We start from the raw sequence: 21,606 nt of genomic DNA on the forward strand, positions 1-21,606 counted from the left end.
GAAGCTCTGATTGGTCAAAGGGCATCCAGCCAAAGTCAAATCAATTTAGGTGGAGCTGTTTTTTCTTCAACGAAAGTAATGAAGTCGCACAGCAATGAATAGAAACATGTCACAATGCCCAAGTAAGAAACTGGGTGTGTTTCTTCTTATGGGAATAATACCTGAACTGCATGGAAATGAGTGTTAAAGGTGCCTTTTTGACATGAGCCAGAAAACCACAATGAGTCCTCTCCCTTTTATCTTGTACTCTCTTAAAGCACACTAGATAATCGCCTCCTCTATCTTCCCTCCCTTATACTCTCTCTACTCACCAGATGGAGAGGGGGCGGTGTGTGTGTGTGTGTGTGTGAGGATTTATGCATGCATGGTTACCCATGAGTTTGCATATTTACATCTCATGTACATTCTTCCCTTAAATCTTCCACCAAAGCAACACAAGATCAGACATTTTCACCTGCAAACCGGCGGACAGAGGAAGCCACCGACGACACAAATGACAGGAATAATGTGAATGAGCGTTATTTTCTCCACAGTCAACAGAGGGTTTAGGGGCCAAAACGCGTTATCTGGCATCATTTGGGGCCGCTAATCCGCGTGTGCCAAATAAATCCAATCTGACAGGGCATTTGCATCATGAGACTGGATTGTTAATATCCATAGAGAGACAGAGCTAAGCTTTAACGGGGAGGAGGAGAGAGAAAGAGGGAGGGTGTGTACGAGCGAGAGAGAGAGAGAGAGAAGGGGGATCGAGTCATCAGGACAGACTCAACCATCCACAGACTGTGAAGTGCAAGTGCCACAAGGAGACTATATTCCTCTAAAATAATGGATGGGACCAAGCCGGCCATGGAGTCCAACGCGGAGGAGACGCAGGACGAGGGACAGGAGAGCAAAGGTACGCTCAGCCGGCCGCCGACATTTGCGAGTTTTGTCCTGTGTTTTCTTTGGAGACGTTTGCGTCTGCGCCAGCCTGAGCGGTTTAACCTACTTGCAATGGCTTCTCGGTTGTGCGCGAGCGAGACAATAGCAATGCCCCCCTCCACCCCCACCCCTGTCGCCCCCTCTCCCTCCTCCTTCTCCCCCCTCTGCCCTCTCACCTGTTCCAGGGCCATTTGGAAAGCAATAAATGATGCGGATGACCGACATTATTCCCACAATCCAAATCCAAATTTTCGATGTTATTTGTCGCCTACAAAGGGGTGCTGGGAGCATGTGGGGAGGAGGGGGGAGGAGGAAGGGGGGATAACACGGGCGGGTGGGTTGATGCGCTCTTGTTTTATGGTGCATACGTTAAAGCCAATTTGCTCTTACATTACCGCACCGCCGTGTGCACATTTCTGCCTGATGAGCGGCGGAGGACGCGGCGGTGGAGGCGTTGCGCGCCGCGCACGGCTGCGTGTTTTTTTTTTTTTTTTTTTCAATCGTCAGGTGCGGACCGACAGCGAGCTCCGCGGTCCTCCCGCCCGCGAGCCACGTCGATCAACATCGGCGGTGATTGGTCGACGGTGCGGCAACATATGAGAGCCGCGTTGGGGACGCGCGCGGTAATTTTGCGGTGCAGGAAGCTGCAAAATGCGTCCATCAGTCCCAAACCCGCCGCTGAGCTCCAAAAACTGTTTTAAATGCGCAATCTCGCGTATTTTTAATGTGGATGAATGAAAAATGAAGATGCACATTGTGTTTTTCGTGCACAGCAAAAACAGCCATTTTCCAACCAAACTGTTGCTGTTTGTGTGCACTGCAGGACTCACGCAGATTGACAGTCCGGTGTTGTTTGTGAAGTCACACAGATGACTGTCTGTTTACCATTGGCGGATTAAATATGAATGAAGTTCTGTCTGATGCATAATACAGAAAATGAAGAATGATGCTCCACCATACAGGCCAGTGAAGAGCCGGGTATCGGAGCGCATGGGCCTGGGGGGCTTTGAACACACCCGCCTCACACCAACACCCAGTGTTTCCTCTGCTTGATCCCTCAGTGCGGCAGATGTTCTCCATTTTCAAGCGGGGCGTTAAAAGTGATGGTTTGAGTTTGATGTATTTTTAATTCTTTTGTGTGACTAAAGAGTAAATCCTGCAGCACTTGTTATTGCCGGGTCACATTCTGTGTTCGGTGCAGGAGAGTGCTGTGTCCCTGCACGGGGATGTTTTAAAAAAGACATTACATCATCGTCTCCGGTGGCATCCAGCTGCAGGCCAGTGTCCAATGAGGGCTTTTATCATGCAGCTTTAATTGACGGAGTGGGCGGGTCTGTTGAAAGTCCCTGAGGATAGTTGAGCAGGAGGGCGGCCATGTTTATGGTTTGTAATTAACCCTTTTGAATTCCTTAATCACCATTTTAAGTCAAAGCGGTGGCGTGGTGCTCAGCATCCTTCAGCCTCTGCAGGTGTGACGTCGCGCAACCAGCCAACCACAGCGGCCTGGATGGCAGGGCGGCCTATTTGTCCGTGCAAATAGGTCGTCGTGCGCCTTTGACATCTGGAAGGTGACCACGAGCTTATAGCATCCGGTAAGAGGCTGAAGATTTACAGCGGGGGCAAGGAGGCGAGAGCTGCCGCGTGAGGAGCTTCAGCTGACGCGAGCCAGCGGCTCATCATCCGCTTCGGTTCAACGCGTTTCTGATTCGGACGGCAGCAGTTTTGGAATAAATACTCACGCGTATCAAGGCGCTTTGTGTGGAATGACCTCATCTGGGATTTCCTGAAATCCTCTTTGTACTTGGCTTGGAAATGTAAAGATGTAAAACTAAGTCGAGACAGATGTATCAGATTCTGACAAAATATCGCCCCATCAGGGCAAATAAACTAAAAAAGATGTCAAAATTGACTGTCTTCATTAAGCAATTTCACCAACAATTATTATTATTGTTATCGTGATATAATATCTATGCTTTATCAAAACAAATAATTTGACTCTTTTCTTGTTTGCGTGCTTGACTTTCAAGTTATGTCTTTTTTCAACCCTTAATTATTACCAAAATCTTTTGTCTGAAACCTTGTGAAATAGAAAGTCCCTTTCAGCCATACGTGCAATTTCATCCGACCTATTTTATCTGACTATTGTGCTCATCTCTTGCATGATATGGAGCTGAAAGTAATTACAAACTGGAAAGTGAGCACAGAACAACGGCCGGCTTTATAATCCGCCGTCATGTCTGTCAGTATGAATTGATCTTTTTGCTCGATTGCGTCCTATAATCTCTAATCTGTAACTCTGCGAGGGCACACTGCGTGCTCGGGTAGAACGAGACGTCGACTGCGCTCTCTGAGGAACGATTATATCCGATTTCATTAGTATGCCACAGTTTGATTAGAGACAGCACCTCCCATGTGACATTTCTGGTATATTCATCGAGCATTACAAGTTCCTCCTTGTCGGCCGTCCTTCCTTTTACTTGCAAATGAAAGGCCTGTCCACACACACACCTTGCTCCCTCACTGTGTGTGTGTGTGTGTGTGGGTGTGCGCGCTCTTGCATAACGCGTCGCCGGCTCGCATGATGTTCAGATCAGAAGCGTAGGAGATTACATCATCGTCTGGAGGGGTGCAGGTTTTTGTTGAGTTTCCTGCGCTGGAAGGGAGAAAGCTTTGCTGCAGCCTCCGAAGCACAAAGAGAGTTCCTCTCAGTCAGCCTTTTAACGCCCTTCTGTTCCCTCTGTAATCCATGATGTTTGACCCGAGCAGAGGAGGATGTTGGGATTCGGTGGCGTCTTCAGGCCGATTCACCATCAAGCAAATAAAAACAATGTTGAAAGGAACTGTTTGTGAAATACGAGTGGTTGTTCCTGAATTAGATGTGGATTGGTACCAGTTGCTAGGTAACCAGCCATAGAAAAATTCATTAGATTTTTTCATACGAACACACATACAGTGTTAACGGGACTGAGCCATGCTAGCTGTTGCCCTCCGATTCCAGGGTTTATGCTAAGCTAAGACAACCAGTTGTAAAATAAGATTAAATAATCCTTCATTAGTCCCGGTGGGGAAATAAACAGGATTTACAGCAGCGTAAATTGGAGTGCAGACAAGAGACACAGCACAAAGAAAGACGACATAAAAAAGTCTTATAAATAACCAGTGATAAAAACTGCTGTACAGTTCTATAAACATATTACGCTGCCATCCTGACCTGTACGAGTAACGCTCCAGTGATACGGCCCAGCAGAGTTCAGGTTGAGGCCTTCAGTGGAAAGGTCGACCTCTGTTTGAGGGCAACGGGTCGGGACGAGGAGCCGGGCCGTCCTGCCCGCTGCTGCTGACATTCAGTCTGTGTTTCTGATAAATATTAAACAGGTTCCCCGCGATGCCCTCCTGACCTCACAGGCAGAACTTATTTATGTTGACATGTCAATACTTTATGGTTCATTGCTGCTGTTTTGATAAACAGTGATATTTCAACAATGTCCTGGTTGAGGTGTAAAGGACCTACAGGTATTTATGTTATATTCTGTGTACAGTAAATATGATGAGGTCAATGGTGACTTCTGCTCTTTAAGGAGGGAGAGATCATCATTGTGATAACTTTAAACCGCAAGGCTTTTAATTTGCAATTCATTTGGGAACTTGGATGTACAACTAACCAAAGTATCAGACGTCAGATTGTTCACCTGGTCGCTATGGTCGGCAATTTGAATGTCCATATCAAGCACCGATACCGGTTTAATATCAGCCGATATGAGGAGAAACCAAGCATGTGCTGCTGCTTCTCTCTCCCACCCTCCCACGCACACTCAAACGCGCTCACTCGCCGTTATTGGCATCCGTCTTCTCTTTGTAACACACCGCCGCCTCTCACTTCAGGCTCTCTATGAATACAACAGACCCAACATGGCGTCTTCGTCAGGAGGGTCCACGTACCCACTTCACTGGGTGTGAATCGGCACAGAGAAAGTCCCAAACTAAATCAACTCCTTCTGGAGGTTCGCTGTGAGTAAAACGCGTGACAACTCCAGGTAAAGTCCTTCGACTTTCGCTGGGGTTTTAGTTTGTGTTTGCATGCAAGGGACAAAACCAAGATTACACTCGTGGTTCTGACCTCGCGTGCCCTGGAAATGCTGACGAATCCGCCATCTGCGCGCACATCTCCAATTTTTTTTTAACGTATTTGTTGCACATAAACCGTCACAATCCTCCTTTTGGTTTCCTCTGATCGCTCCTCATCCTCTCCTCCCTCACTTGTCCTGATTCCCGAGCTCATCTCTCCCCCCGCCCACACACACACGCCCACACACACGCACACACACACACACACACACACACACGCACACGCACCCTTTGCTCCTTCTCCTCCTCTCGCCCTGGAGGTGTGTGAGGTTGCAGGAGCATGTGAAAGCCGTCACACAGGGGGAGGCTCATGTGTTCCTCATTTGAAGCTATTTGCCCAAAGCCAGCTGTCAGCCTCCATCTGGATGTGTGTGTGTGTGTGTGTGCGCTTGTATTTGTTTTCGTGTCAGTGACCAGGAGTGGTTTAGGGGAGTGTCTGCGTTGCACTGAAGGAAACGCTCTGTTTTAGCGTGCACATACGTGGGCGAGCCGCTGGGTCGCCCACGTGTTGGTGCTATCTGCGCTCTCCGTCCCCGCGCGGCGCTCACATCCATATTTAACTCAAGCGCGGCGCTCGCATGTTGGTGAAACATGCAGTATTTAGTGTGGATGTGTCCTCTTACGCAGCGTTTGGGATAAGTTGCTTTTTGTTTCGTATCTTCATTTTATTGGAGATGTCATGACAACAAGCTGAAACAAGGAGGTTAATCGTTTAATTGAGTCCTTGTTAATGAATGAAAAGGCATTAGCACGATGTAATGAACTTATGGACGAATGTGTTAATCTAATCGAGCAGAAATGTCCCGATGTTCACGAGCTTCATCTTCTCAAATGTCAGGATTTGCTGCTTTTCTCTCTTTTCTGATATCGTTGTAGATTTGATGTCTTTTGATTCTGGACATTTGGTGCGACAAAGACACGTAAAGACGGCACATTGGTCTTAAAGGAATTATATCCATTTTATTTTACCATATCATAATGTTTGAACACTAAACGCCAGGAAACAAAAGGCTAATTGATACAGAAATAACCACGAAGCCCCGTGAAGAATCCAATTACAAAATTTGGAAACCAAACGCACACACGCACACACACACACACACACACACACACACACAACGCGTCTATGTTTGGACGGCGGTCTGCGGCGGGTGTGTGAATAGCAGCAAGTGGCAGGTTGGCGCAGCGGGCCTTGTTCCTGAGCGGTGCCAGCCCCCCCGCCCCCCTCCACCCTCGGCCCCCCACCACCTCCCTCCATCACCCACCAACAGCCAACCTGCTCCGCTCATCAGCAGCCCGTCGCGCGTCCGACGCCGACTAAGCGTTTGCGAGAACGATGGTCTTTGATGTACGAGGAGGATTCCTGACAAAGACCTGTGTGTGGAGGCCTTTACGGGAAGCGTACCCGCGTTACACAGTGTCCCCGAGGCTGCTGCAAAGTGTATCTCCATCAGGGGGGAGGAGGCGGGAGGAGGAGGGGGGGGGGGGGGCCAGCGACTGCTTTGACGTCTCCGGGAGGGGGACTTTTGCCAAGTCGGTTGCGTAACCGCTCAGCGATTCGGTCCAATGGCACGTGTGGCCACAGGGGCCATTTTGCTTTTTCGGTGGGAGTCAAGACTCAAACCGGCACGCGGCACTTCGGGACCGGTGACCCGGCTCCTGCCCCCCCCGGCCCTCCAAAGCACAATTGAGGTCTGTGGTGGTTTTGCCCATGCTTTACAGTCTCTGTTTACATTGACTATTGAACGGACTCTCCGTGGGATAATAAAATCCACATCATGAGATGGAGAAGAACCGGCCTCGTGGCCGCGGGGACGCCGGCACCAGCAGCCAAGAGGTTCTCACAAACAGGAGATTAGGGTCAGTTATGTCCGGGGGGGGGGAAACGGTGAAGGCCGCTGGCTTCATCCTCTTACCTGACATATTGTGTCCTCTTGATCAGCGAAGGAAACAAGCCGATTATGAAAACATTCGGTGACGTGTCAGTTATCAGATGAATGTGAGGGGATTTTCTTTCTTTTTCTTGCAGGAAATCTATCTTCTGTCTATGGACAAAACAATTGACTAAGAGTCAAAAGGTCAGATTGGCCGATCGCCCCCATCATTAGTTGCTTAGACAACTTTGTGCAATGAGGCGTTACGACCAACAGTGGAGTCTGCTCACTATTACTTTAAATAATCCGACTGAGCTGTTTAACTGCTCGTGTTTCTCTCTGATGATTAAGTGTCTGTGTCGAAACTACGGTGGCCAACGTGGCCAAAAAGGCTGCAAAACGTTAGGAGTTCCAAAACATAGGAGGTACCAAATTAAATAAATCACCGGAAAGGTGCAAATAAATAAAACGTGCTTTGAGAGCGAAGCAGCAAACAACGCAAAGTGAAACGCACCCTGAAAAGAAACTGACGACGCGGCGGATGTGAGAAAGAAAGAGAAACCGGACGAGAGTTTTTTTGGTTTCTATCTCTTTTTGGTTGACCGCATACAAACATTTCATCCTTCAAGTCAAAGGGAAAGAAGGAAATCTCCTAAACTGAAGTCACAAGGTTACGAGCTGTGTGTGTGTGTGTGTGTGTGTGTGTGTGTGTGTGTGTGTGTGTGTGTGTGTGTGTGTGTGTGTGTGTGTGTGTGTGTGTGTGTGTGTGTCATCTGACAGATGCGGCTTCTTTTTCATCTCAACCAGCGGAGACGCAGCCGTCCACGTCCCTGCGCTCTCTTTCTGCTTTACTTGCTCACGGCTTCTCTCTCTCTCTCTGAGGTCCTCCTATGCTCTTGTGGGAAAGTACCCATAATGCACTCTGAGGAAATTGCCCCATAATGAATACAGCACTTCTAGATTGGAACAGAGCCGCGGGCAGAGAGCAGACCGGCCGCTGAAATATTCACAAAGCTTTATTAACGCTGATGACTGAATGTTTCCAGAGAACTACAGCACACAAATTCCGGCGATATTATCTCAAGATGGCGGATAAAAGCTGCTCTTGAAGCGTGTAATGATGATTGACAGGTCTCTACCACAACATGAACACGGCCGAATAGAGCCCGAACGTACATCTCGACTGCCTGGAATGAGTCACTCAGCGTTGCAACACGTGACCGGATGGCAGCGGCCGAAAAGCAGAACTGGAGGCTTGGAAATGGTGAACCTCAAACCAGCGCTCGTGGTGACTAAATCCACTTCCTATATGCAGACGGTGGTTTGCCACAATCACTGAATTGTCTTTAAAGCTTAGAGATGATCAAATTAAATCTCATTTCAAACAATATAAAATGTGTCTGACCCACTTCTTAAAACCTGAATGGCAGATTATGGATAACCTTAAATCTCCCTCTCTATTTGTCTTGTCATCACCTCAGTTGCTCTCAGTCTTTTTTGGTGCTTTTGTTATTTTTTTATTCATATTCCACACCATTGTCAGCACTTAGCACCAATATATCCTTTTTTTCCAATTGAGGTTACATCACTATCGGTGCGTTGGTGCGTGTGAAGCGGCTGTGAAGCACTACGCTACCGCCGAACTGGGTCGCGGGTAACACGTTGCTATGGCAACTGCTATTTGCCGGCCCCGGGGCCACGAGCTGCTTTTTCGCACACGCTTTCTCTCTCTTCTTCTTCTCTCCTGTCTTCCTTCGCCTCCTTCTCTCTCCTCTCACCTCGGCCTTCCTCTCGCGTACCTCTGTCTTACGCCATCGTCCCTTCTCACGTCCCTTTCTTTTGTCTTCGCGTCCATCTATCAAACTGTCCCTTGCAGCGACAAATTGAAATCCTAATTCTCGCGTTTTGCCCCGCGAGGCGCCACCGGCGGGAGAACAAGGCCGGGGCGGTTAATCCTAAATTGCAGCTCTCAGTCAGTCAAATTACTCGCGCTTTCTGTCGAATCAACGTAAACTCCCGGATCACAGTGCTCCCACGAGGCGACGCATCTCGTCCCCCTCCCCCCCCCCGGGGTACGAGCAGCGTAACGTATTGTCCTGGCGATTAACTCCGGCTGGTTCGCTGCTAAGTACGGCGTGGGCGCGCAGCCCTTTTCCATCGAGAGCGCCCGGAGGACGGGCCTGGGGCGGGAGGCCGAGGTGGCGAGATGCAGCGAGGTGTAGGACCAGAGCGATGGGCCGCCTAAGCTCTCCTCTAATGAATAGCCCATCGATTTCCATTAGGGCCGGCTGGAGAGGACCACCCCGGCCCGTCCGTTGGCCATTAGTGCACTTTAAAACCGAGGCTGACAGGCCTTTAGTAGCCACGGGCGCACCGGATGAGAAGCCCCCGCTCTGTGAATTCATCCGTGAAGCTGCACGGGGGCCGGGGGAGAAGATTGAGTTAACGGCGGGAATTAGAGGAGCTTTAAGTATCACTCGTGCACTCGCAAACTTTTCTTCTTCTGCTGCTTTTAATTTCGGCACCTTGAAAGGGAGCGATAGTCGAGGGGCAGGAATATCAAGATTACATCACCTCCTCCTCCACTTCACACTGGGCGGTGTTTCTTCTCGTCCCTTAAATCAGAAGGACGGGAAGACGGACAGACTAAATCACCTGGGGAGATGGACCTTTTAGCGCAGAGCAGCTTCTAAACAGCCCCCCCGGTCCTCGTGGTATCGACCAGTGAGTCCAGTAAACCCCCCCCCTGTACCCCCTCGAGGCCTGGCCCGTTTCTGGGCTCAGATTTTCGAGCCATCCGACCTTATGAGCTCCACCTCTCCATCAGCCCGCTTCCTTCATTAACATTAATAGGATTTGGATCCATTATGCAACGAGCCTCCGCTTTGTTACGCAACGTGCAGGAGGAGGAGGGTTGGGGGGGGGGGGGGGGGGGGGTTGCATCTTAGATTTATGTGGCGGGGTTTTTCATTCACTCAGACAGGAAGTGGAGGGGTTCTCAACGCACGCCGGCACGTGACCTCGCTCTGGGGTCAGATACCTCGATGGAGAGGAACCAAACAGCTCCGCGTTATGACTGAAAAAAAACAAAACATGTGCTTTATTGAAGTTTATGTAGATTAACAGCTGCTGCGTAATAATTAGTACTTGTAAAATCGGTTGAGACATTTCTCCTCCATCTTTTTGTTTGATGATGTCTGCATGAAAAGTGGGAGTCAGTGGGATTCATCACCTGGAAACCATGAACGCTTGCGCCAGTCTAAGTGGGTTCGGTACCGTTTGACAGATACGTGACGTGGTCGACTGTGAATGCTGGGCGTTACGAGCAGAAATATTCAGATTCAACACATTTCTGAACATGACTTATTGATGCTGCAGAGTTGCCAATTGGAGCTGGTTGTCATGGAAACAGTGGCACAAAAAGTGGCACACACACACACACACACACAAGAGTAACTTCCTGCGTTTCTTGAGCAGCTATTTTTAACAGGGTATTATATAAGCTGCGCTCAACCACAACGCGTTATCTTTCCTCCATCCTGGGAGCACAAAGCGCCGTGTTTCCCCGTATCCCGACTCACGAGCACCGCTAATGGAAAACAAATTTACTAATTCATCATCATCCCCACCATCACCCTTCTGCAGAAACGGCTCGCGCGGGTGAATGTGCATCTTTCGTCATCATTATGGAGGTTGTGAGACAAGAGGAGGTCAATTTGAATCTGACCCCCTCCCTGTCTCCCCCTGCAGGATGCTTCGAGTGCTGCATCAAGTGTCTGGGCGGGGTGCCCTACGCCTCGCTGGTGGCCACCATCCTCTGCTTCTCGGGCGTGGCCCTGTTCTGCGGCTGCGGCCACGTGGCGCTGAGCGGCACCCTGACCATGCTGGAGAACCACTTCTCCACGGTCACCACGGACCACGCCACCCTCGCCATGGTGTAAGTGGAGCGCCGCCGCCGGCTTCCCACCAAGACTTGTTTAAATACTTGAGGAGCGGAATGAATCATTGATGTTTGCGCAGAAAGCCTTGAAACAGCTCTGGATGCCGGTTATTAAATCTGTCGAGGAGAACCGCCATGATTCACACGCCAATAAAACAATAGTAAACGTCTCCCAGCTCATGTGAACGTTCTGAACAAAGATCGTGAAAAGTAATCGCCTTGATTTACGCGCTCTTTTTCAATGTTTCAAAGTTTTATTTGGGTAACACCCTTCAAAGTAATCAAATGCAATTCATAGGGAATTACCAATGTTTGACACAGAGTGGATGCTAAAATAAAGAAAAGGAAGACAAAAATAATGAATACGTGTGGCGTGGTTGAATGGAAAAATTAAGCATTAAAGCAAAATTAAAAATTAAAGTAAGATTCCAAGACACTGTAAAATCAGACTAAGGAACAAGCACAAGATAAAATCCTGATTGAATGAGTCAAAGACCGATCATGTACATGCAGCACATGTTGACATGTGAAGTCTGTCGTGGTTTTAATGTAGGCGTGTTTGTCCCCGAAATAAAAAAATAACGTCTTTTTTTTATCATGAAATGGAATAAATTGGCGTATCTAATGTGTCTTAATCAGAAAAGCTACATTTGGAATAAAGCTATGTCGTTGATGTTGTTGATGCTTCACATTGTGCGTGTGTCCAGGATCCAGATCTTTCAGTACATCATCTACGGCATCGCCTCCTTCTTCTTCGTCTACGCCATCCTCCTGCTGGCCGAGGGCTTCTACACCACCAGCGCCATCAAGAAGGAGCTGCAGAGCGACTTCAAGACCACCGTCTGCGGACGCTGCATCACGGCCTTCGTACGTCGACGCACGCACACAAACAGCTGCTGCAGATCACCACGGCGACTGACCCAGATACACCCAATGAAAGCCCTCTGAATGAGACGGAGTCACTTTGCTGTGTATTTTATGACGCGCTTGCTTTAAAATAGTGTTTTAAAAAAGGAGCCCAACACGAAATCTGTCCCTTTCCGGCTCTCCTCAGTTCATGTTCCTGACCTACATCCTCTTCCTGGCCTTCCTCGCCATCTTCGGCTTCACGGCGATACCAGTCTTCCTCTTCTTCAACATGTGGACCACCTGCGCCGCCATGAAGGCCCCCAACGCCAACATCACCTCGCCCGACTCCATCTGCGTGGACGTCAGGCAGTACGGTGAGTTCCTCCCACATGTACGGGGGGCGGGGCATAAATGAGGCATATAAAAGAACCGTTAAACCCCCCTAAACGTTCGTGTGAGGTTGTACAGTATGATCAACCTTATTGGCCCGTCTCAGTCTTCATCCCACTACGGTAGTTTTTATGGTTTGCGGGTTTTGTTTTGAACTTTTTTCATTCCTCATGTTTCCTCGACTTTGCATCTGGGTCAGGTGACGAACGTTTGACAGGTGCATTCTGTCCCACTGCCCATTTCTTACTTCTGATTTAAAAGCTGACAACGTTGACGGAGGCTCACGAGAGTCTGTCTCCATTGAATCAGGGAGGGCAAGTCAAGCCGTGTTAGATAGGATTCGTTCCCCTCGGTAACGGTAAATCTTTATTCATTCGTTCTAATAAGTAGCCACAAACAACCCCCCCAAAGCTGTGTTCCTCGGCTCACCCTCGAGGCGCTGAGTCCAGGCCGAGCTTTATACTGCTGCTCCGTTCACACCTGATCTAATTAGTGCCGACACCATTTGCAGCGGAATTGGATCAGGTGTGCAGAAAGAACATGTTTACACCAAAACAAGCTATGATTTCCTCTTTTAATCGACGTCATGCCTGCAACGCGGCTCTGGGGAAATGAGGTCTTTGTTATGAGAAGCATAAAACGGTTTATATTAGTTTTTGAGTTTAGCTTTTAATTTGTCCACCAGTGAGGAGTGAGTCCCCGGTTTCCTTAACAATACACCCGCGTGTCAAGAAAATCACGCCTACGTTGACAGATTCTGGGTTAGATTTAGTGATTAGAGAGGCGCTCCACCCAAGTGGTTTCATTTGCAGCTGAAGAAAAAGAGACTATAAATTCCTCTGATGAAGGCGAGCGAGCTCCGAACGTTCCGGGCCGCCTCTGCAATAAAATCTTAAAACTTTGCACTCGTGTGGAGACCAAAATATTCAGAGAATCCTTTTCTGCAAGCCTTCCACCTCACACGTTCATCTGCATCTCCGCTCTGCTTCAAATTTCATTTTCTACACACACAGAGATTATTGAGAGCGGGATTGATGGAAATCCACCTTCCTGTAGTATTAGTGCCCCAGTAACGCTCTGCTCTGATTGCATATCAGTGTGATGGCCCAAACTGCAGGACGTGACCCACATTTGAGGGACAGCTGGCCCGTTTGCAAAGTAGGACATGGATCGCATATGCTCCACTGGCAGCCGTACTCTACGACACTGCAGCAAACGTCAAGCCCAATTACTGGCAGTCATCAAGTTATTATCGGGGCGAAAGGTTTTGACAGCTTCCTAGTTTGAACTTATTTGTGGTGATAATATTAATGCAAAGGCGAAAAGGCAACGGGGGATTATAATGAGCCGATAGTGGGCAAGAAAAACGGAAATAATGACCCATATTTCTCGTGTAGGCTCAGCCGCCCTGTTTCCTTTAATCTTTAATCCAAGCTTGATTCATAATGCCTTCAATCACAGCCTCGGGGGAGGAAAAAAAACCTTTTTGTCTCGCGGCCGTCCTCTGACTCTCCGTCCCTCTGACCCTGCAGGTGTTATTCCCTGGAACGCCACTCCGGGAAAAGCCTGCGGAGCCACTCTGGGAGACATCTGCAACACCAGCGAGGTGAGGGGCCTCCGGTCCTTTTTTCTCCTTTTTTCCCCCGTCCCCTCCGTCCCTCTCTGACCGTGTCCTTGCGTCCACAGTTCTACCTGTCCTACCACCTCTACATCGTGGCGTTCGCCGGCGCCGGCGCCACCGTCATCGCACTGGTAAGCCTGCTGATAAATCTGCTCAATACAAAGAAAAAAAAAAAAAAAACGCGTTGCCATGGCGCGCTTGCCCGTTGCCGCGGCAACCCCGCCTCTCACGGGGCTTGTCGGCGTGCCCGTCCTGCGCTGCTGCGTGAGCGCGGGTGGACGGGGTCGGCGTTGGGCTCCGCTGTGGAGGCGGACTGCTTTGTTTCCGTGTCAAAGGGAAGGAGATGCTGAAAAAAACCCAGCGAGCAGATGTAGCGTTGGCCGACGTGAAGCCGTCTCTGCACTACGAGGAGGGAGATACGGAATAGCCTTTAAAAAAAGACCATTAAATGTGTATTTAAAATATTTAGCGGTGTTCATATCAACGCACTTTTCCCTCTGAGTGATGAGGTTCATTTGGCGCCCGCCATCTCAGTCCGTCCACGCTTGTAAATAAAAACAACTAAATCAGGTTTAGTTGAAAAACTAAATTGATTGTCCCACAATGCATTGCACAGAGGAAGTGCAGCTCCCGGCTGCGACACATTAAAAGCACGGCTCGCTGTGAAGCGGCTTTTTACAATGTTTCCGCAAATGACTTCCAGCTGCTGCACCTCTTCTTGTGCGCATTGCATTGTGGGTGAGCAGCCCCCCCCACACTGTAAATGTGTGTTTTCTCTTCAGATCCACTACCTGATGATTCTGGGGGCCAACTGGGCCTACCTGAAGAGCGCCGTCTCCACGCACGAGTACCAGGACATCAAGACCAAGGACGACCAGGATCTGGAGGCCGAGGCGCGCTCCAAGGAGGGCCAGAACTCCTCCTCCTACTCATAAGGACATTGTCTCCCGCCGCACCTCCACCCGGAACCTCCCCACCCCCTAAACTCCCACCTCTCACTCACCTGGCAACAACACAAACCCCCGCCCCCACTTCCCCGACTTCCCCAGATCCTGCATCCTCTTCCCCTCCACGAGGAGTCGCTGGCTCCCACCAGGCGGGCAAGGGGGGGGGACGGGGACGGGGAGGGGGGGAGCCATGGCACCCCCATACACCTCCCTCCCCCAATGGAGGCAGGCGCTTTCGGAGCGGGAGCGCTGCGGGACGTCGGTTTTCGGAAGCTGCGATGGGCCCTGAGCCCCGGCACCACCTCTCAAAAAAAAGAAATAAAAAAAACATTGTTTCACTGCTTCAGCCGCAGGCGAAGCCGGGCGGCGACCACCGTCCTCCATCTTTTTTTTGGTGTTTTATATGCATATATATATGGATATGAATATATTGTGCGAATGTGTACGAATGTTGTTGTTTTTAATACTCTCTGGAAAGTATGACAGGTACTTTTACGACCTTCTTTACGCTCACTGGGTTGGTTGTTCCACCCCCCCCTCCCCCCCTCACCTTATTCTCCATTTTGGACTTTTTTATGGCCAACGTTCAATACGTGGTTGCACTGTTACCAATCAAAAATATTAAGCAGAAAGCCCCCCACCCTCCACTCAATACTGAAATCACGTGGTTTCTAAGATTATCATTGTGCATTTAATTCATCTGCTGAGAGACGTGTAGCAGCCTCCTAACAAGGGAATATTTGGGGGAAATATGCTTATTTGCTGTCACGTCAAAGATGAGACCAAGCTCTAAAAACAGAACACTGTATGATGAAACATCACCAGCGGCATCAGAGATGAATCCATTCAACACACACCTCAGGAATCAAAGCCAATCTGATTCCAGTCAGTCGTGTTCTTTTTCCAAAAATCCGACCATCTAAACACAAACCGCCGTCCTGCGCGAATTATACAGTAAAAAGCCGTGTTTCTAGCTTTTTTTTTTAAATTCCCCCTTTTCACCTGTAGTGCACCTGTAAATATCTGAACCGCCCCCAAAGACCAGGAGTCCCACCTCGTCCCTGAAAGGTGGAGGACGCCATCAGTGCTCCGCCACGGTCCTCTAGTCCTTGATCCTTTTTTTCCACTCATGTAAATGTTCCCTTTTGAGACGTGTGTTCAGCACTCAAATTACTAGTTCTGCATTTGATATGATAATTGTAGTGTAACACCATAAATGAAATGTCGTGAGAGGGATGCAGTGCAGTTATGAAATGACGCGGTGGGTTCAGGTGCTTGTGACGTATACATTTAAAAATGTGATAAAAAAAATATATATGGATTTTTAATGTTTTATCAGTTTTAGGCAGCTGAGTTCTTCTTGTGATTCAGTAATTATGATTTCATGGACCTTTTTTTGTGCTTCAACATGTGAGTTGAGAGAAAAAAATGAACTTTTCTTTTTCTTTCCTTGAGTTCTTTTGACGTCTCGCGTCTCTCGTGAGCCACGGAGGCCGTTCTGGATGTTTACACTCGGAAATAAAAGTCAGGAATTTTCATACATTGATTTTATAATCAGATTTTGCTTAATAATCATGGACTATATTCTCTATTGATCATCACTGGTTAGTTTACCCTAAAAAAAAACAATGAAGACAAATATTTGAACTCTGATGAGATGAAGCATGTCAGTATCGTCCATGTGTGCAGCTGTCATTTCTTTATAAAAAAGGACTATATTGCCATGTGTGTTATGTTTGATAAATATTCGTACTTTGCCACCAGGTTGATGTAAAGGCAAACTTCAATTTCCTGTGAGACGACGCGTGTCGGGGTGTTGTTGTTTCCTCGTTATTTGCATGAAGGAGACATGACTGTGTCTTTGCAGTTTATCAGGTGATGTGTAGTCAATCGTACTGACAACTATGGTAGGCGGTGTTTGCCCCCCCTCCTCCACCCGCCCTTTTCTAAAGAAAACTCCATTGTACTTTGATGGCATTGTAGTCCCTGTAGTTGTTTCATTATGGTTTGGATTTTTTAAGTTGGAAATAGTTCTATGACTCCTATTTAGTGATGATTTTTGTAACCTTCTCTAGTAAAACCGATATTTTTTATTATCGTGACACCGCTGTCTGCCGTCTCGTTCTTGTGTTTGGGTCTCTGACGTGGAATTCATTTCTACCGCTTTGTGGTAAGAAATACACATTGAATATATTCCTGTAGAGCCGCAACTACGGATTATTTACTTGAATTATCTATAAATTGTAATGAAAAAGATGTATCTAAATTTCCCAGATTGATTTTTATGTTTTTCTCAACCAATAGTCCAGAAACAGTCAGAGTTCCTTACATGCAAGAGGAGGATTTACATGATTGACAAATCAATTCTCAAACTTGACCTGTTCATTCTACTCGGATTATTTCAACACGAAGCAGCTGACAAATTAATTGTGACACAAATAAATAAATAAAACATCCAACATTTTGAGGGTTGGTAGTGTTTGTGTGCTGGAATCAAGCAGTGACTCGTGCAACAGGTGAAAGCTAATTGGCTTAATTGGCTTGATTGGCTCACCAGCTGATTTCACTCTCGCTGGTTCGTTAGCGCCTGTGAGCCGACCAGCTGGATTTGATTGACATCTCCATTGTTGGAAAAGGAGAACTTTCAGAGCTGACCACTCAACACTGCTGCCTTTTGCCTTTGAGGTGGAGAACAGCCACGCGCTGCTGGCGCCACCTCGTGGACAAAGATGGAACTGCGTTTAAACTTTTAAGCACAAAATAAAGAATGATTTTTCTCCAGTTCCATTGTTGGAAGCTTTACGGTGTCATTTGTCCTAAAAGGAAGAAAATTCAATGCAGTAGAAAAGAAAAATATTCAGAAATCATTTGACAGTGAAATATATATAGTGTGTAATCTAAGCCTAAAGTAGTCAATCCCAATAATAAACTTTCTTATCCGTTATTTGATTAACCAAATTTTCGGTACCGTTGGAGCACTTCATTCAACATAGATAAGTTAAGTACCAAATCTCAATAATACTTCTCCTTCAGTGGGCTAAAACCTGCAACCGCAGCTTCGTCAGTAGTGTATTTTCAGCCGCTGATACAATAGAGTTCCTCACTCACGCCAAACAAAGCTTTAAAAAGCTTCAGAACCACCAACTGTCCCTTGATGCTAGGTATAAATGAATATTCCTAAAATAGGACCATCATGTCAGGAAATGAAGACCGGGCAGTTTGTGAGTCCCTTGTGTGATGGAAATGCTGAACATCGCCACAAAACATCAGTCAGTTTTGATCTAAAAAAAATGCTTCCACCACTTCCTCTTTCTCCGCCGAACTGCCGAAGCGCCCGGCGAGCCCCCGCGGCGGGTCACTCGGGCGGCGCGTCACTCGGGCGGGGCGCCACTCGGGCTCAGCAGCAGGTGGAGTCGGGCGCACTCTTCCTCTGCAGGTTCACCGTGTTGGCGTGAACCAGGCGATCGGCCCCGTCGTCCGCCGCCAGGACGCGACGCACCGCCTCCTCGAAGGCCGACCCCACGTTGGTCGCCTCCTTGGCGCTGGTCTCGAAGTAGGGGTGGCCGCCGTTCTCGCGGCACCACTGGCGAGCGTCCTCCCCCGACACCTGCCGCTCCGGCACGTCCAGCTTGTTGCCCAGCACCACGAAGGGGAAGCGGTCGGGGTCCTTCACGTCGGCGTAGTAGGCGAACTCCTTCTTCCAGTTGGACAGGTTGCTGAAGCTCTGTCCGTCGTCCACGCTGAAGGTCAGCAGGCAGCAGTCGGAGCCGCGGTAGAAAGGCGTGCGCAGGCTGCGGAAGCGCTCCTGGCCCGCCGTGTCCCAGATCTGCAGCGTGACGCGCCGGCCGTCCACCTCCAGCTCCTTGTTGAGGAACTCCACGCCGATGGTGTGGAGGAGGTGCGAGTCGAACTTGCTGGTGACGTAGCGGTTCATGAGCGAGGACTTGCCGACGCCGCCGTCCCCCAGGAGGATCACCTTCAGGAGGGGCGACTTTGACATCGTGGACTCGATGCCGCTGCTCTGCACCAACGACAGAAAGTTTCACTATTCTCTGACCTTTTTATATACCTGGTTGATTTGTGATGGGTTCATAAAGAATTCACAGGGATTCTAATTTAATAGTGAAGTAAATATATATTTAGTTTTTAACTAATGTTGGTCTTGAATGAAAATATTGCCCGCCACTATCATGTCAGACTTACTTTCATTGGTTCTGACCTTTGGCCACACTGATAAAGTTGAGCTGGAGATAAGAACAACCTGCTCCGCTAACATCACGCAGCTTCTAACCGTGTTCTCATTCCTTTGCATTCGGACTGGAAGGAGAAGTGATTCATTCCAGGCTTAAATCTAATCCGCACTACGACATGGAGGCCGATCACGGGACCCGCGAGGCGCCCGCAAGCGATCCGACAGAAACAAAAAGAGTAACTCACCGTTACAACACCACGCGGTTCATGTTGTCACCAATCTGTAAGAGACCGAGAGAAGTTCTCCCACTCGCAGGCCGAGCTGCCAAGAGAAGACAAATCTAAATCAGCCACCCCGCGTGTGCATGTTTAACATCCCAGTTTAGAGCAGAACGAGGTGACGTTGGTTAAGTAAGCGCTTTGCTGTGAGATCCGTCTGCAGTGTGCGGCCGGTCGGGCCGACGTGGGCCTGAGAGGTTCGGCCGGACTTTAAGCAGGTGGAGGAGTTGAACCTCACGGCCTCAATGCAGCGGAAGCTTCGTGAATGAGGCCTTTGTCCTGAGACCTTTGACCCCAGCAGACTGAGAATATCTGTCATTTCATTCAGAAGTGACCACACGAGTCATGTGCTTCCTTCAGCAGAATGATCCATATTTAAATAAAAAGCTACTCTTTTGAATATAAAAGAATATAAACATGCGACCACACCCTTTAATTTAAACCTAGAAGACATTTGCGTAGAAGTTAAAGACCAGATATGCTCAATAAGCAGGAAAGTATTTACTTAAGTTAAACAATAGCACGTTTACTATCAGTGAACAGTATTAATGAGACTTATAACAACTTGAGAACAAACAGGTGTCGTGACAACAGTTTAACTTTACAGGAAACTTTGGTAAAAGTGGGGAACATTTATTTTTTAAATAATGATTCTGTAATGACGTTGAATTAGGTTGAGGTTTTTAGCAAACCTTAGCAAACCCGTATATCTCCTGAATACATTTTACTACTGTTATCAGAAGGTTCGGATGCATTAAAGAACATTAAGACACGATAACAAAATACACTAAATTGTTCACGGTGCGGAACCGGGAGATCCGCCTCACCGAGTTCAGTTCGTGAGCTTCAGTTAGCATAAACTACCCCGCTAAAGAGGCGGTTATGACTGTGAAACCAGCCAACACTTTCATTAACCACATTCATTGCACATTTAAAACTTACAGCTGTGTTCAGTCGTCGATATTTCGGGGGAATGGCGGAGAGAAGCGAAGGGAAAGAAGGTCTGTCCGTTAATGGAAGCACCGCCGTAAACCGCTGTCGTTGGTTAGCTGTCCGATAATGGGAGCCGTTAGCCGTTGCACAATGGCCACTTCTCTGGCCGCTTAAAAGCAAGAGAAAGTCACCATTTTAGAAATAAAAGTCTTTATCCGTCCTGCGGTCGCCGCACCTCCTCGCGTCTCGCTCACTGCGCGGCTCCGGCGTTTAAAACCTCCACGTCCGTCCCGGTCCGCGTTCCGCCGGTGACGCGGCGCCCCGGAGCCGCTCATGAGGCTCACATGACCCGCGCGGCGTCGCGCCGCGTCACGCGCCGCGCTGGATGTCGTTTCCCCCGCGCTTTAGTTTACAATCAAAGGAAGAATGTTTTAACCTACAGCCGGGTTAACCCAACGTGGACCCCCGAACGAGTCCCCCAACGAGTCGCCCAAAGAACTTTTATCTATTATCTCCGTGAAAAACACAACAGGATTCTTCCACTACTCCAGACGATGGAAACAGGTGTTCTTCAATGGTTTCACCTTTGTTTTTAGGGGTCAGAAGCAGGAGGTAAATGTTGTGCAGCACTTGATGTTCAATAAATGCGTTTCTGCAGGCTTCAAGCCTCTGAATGTTGGTAAGGAGGCTCTGTGTGTATCTGTGGGGGGTATAAATGGTCTGGAAGGCCAAACCGGCCCGCAGGCTGGAATCTGTCTCCCAACACGACGCTCGAATTACAGGGTGCATCTGAAAGGAGACTCCGATCGGCCTGATATTGATGCTCGCAATAAGATATTGCGAGCTCCATGTCTGACAAGCACAGTAATGGGGATCATTTCAAACGGCACGTTAAAGTCTCACTACAGATATTTCATTTAAAAAAAAGAAGGCCTCATTAAAACAAGATCCATGAAACTCTTCAACCTGCACCTATGGCGATGACGCCATGATGACGTGCGGACCGGCCACCGTGCCACGTCGACTGAGTGAAGCAGCCCAGGGGCTGCTCGGGAGGGGGCAGATTACCCGCTCACATGCCCACCGCTTCCTGAGGTCACATGTTCTCCACATGAATGGGATGTTGTAGGAGAAGCGAGGCACATGTTTTCCTCTTCTCCTCTCAAAAAGGAGTTTTAACCTTCAAAGGAAACGTGACTCATGGTAAATGGCAAAAGAAAACACTTTCTTCCTTTGGCATCAAGGAAATGATAGATTAGCTTGATCAAAGGTCAAAACCGGGACGGCTTTACATCATTTCTCTGAGCAGAAAGTGTTCACTTAAAAAAGAGGCTCCTGGAAAAGTAGTCAGCTATTATAAAGTATAGATTCACCGGAGGAGACGGGAAATGATTCAGCGGGAAGAGGATGGAGAGAGCTACTTCTTTAAAAGTGGTTTCGGAATGCAGCTGCAATAAATAGACAGTGACTGGTCTTTTTTTCCGTTTACTGGTAAATGCCCACCCAACATAAAGGATGCATCCTAAAAACATGTCT

The 21,606-nt window shown here is 48.3% G+C and overlaps 2 protein-coding genes across 3 annotated transcripts; one reads left to right on the top strand and one right to left on the bottom strand.

Moving 5' to 3' along the window:
* Window positions 1-397: 397 nt before the first annotated feature.
* LOC120817940 (neuronal membrane glycoprotein M6-b) lies at window positions 398-17,130 on the top strand. Its single transcript, XM_040174629.2, has 7 exons — window positions 398-895; window positions 10,671-10,857; window positions 11,568-11,727; window positions 11,915-12,083; window positions 13,632-13,705; window positions 13,786-13,851; window positions 14,503-17,130. The coding sequence occupies exons 1-7, from the start codon at window positions 826-828 to the stop codon at window positions 14,653-14,655; spliced, it is 879 nt and encodes a 292-aa protein (XP_040030563.1). The 5' UTR covers window positions 398-825; the 3' UTR covers window positions 14,656-17,130.
* Window positions 16,934-21,092, bottom strand: LOC120817947 (ras-related protein Rab-9A). 2 transcript variants are annotated; one of them, XM_040174640.2, is made up of 3 exons: window positions 20,080-21,092; window positions 19,105-19,180; window positions 16,934-18,688 (listed from the first exon to the last, which is right to left on the bottom strand). In XM_040174640.2, exon 3 carries the CDS (start codon window positions 18,665-18,667, stop codon window positions 18,065-18,067), a length of 603 nt encoding a protein of 200 aa, XP_040030574.1. In that variant the 5' UTR covers window positions 18,668-18,688; window positions 19,105-19,180; window positions 20,080-21,092; the 3' UTR covers window positions 16,934-18,064. The 2 variants fall into 2 exon arrangements, with proteins under 2 accessions (XP_040030574.1, XP_040030583.1); XM_040174649.2 differs by having other exon boundaries at window positions 16,934-18,683; window positions 20,080-20,655.
* Between the last annotated feature and the right edge of the window lie 514 nt (window positions 21,093-21,606).

Source organism: Gasterosteus aculeatus, chromosome 1, assembly GCF_964276395.1.
Source record: "Gasterosteus aculeatus chromosome 1, fGasAcu3.hap1.1, whole genome shotgun sequence".
NCBI lineage: Eukaryota > Metazoa > Chordata > Actinopteri > Perciformes > Gasterosteidae > Gasterosteus > Gasterosteus aculeatus.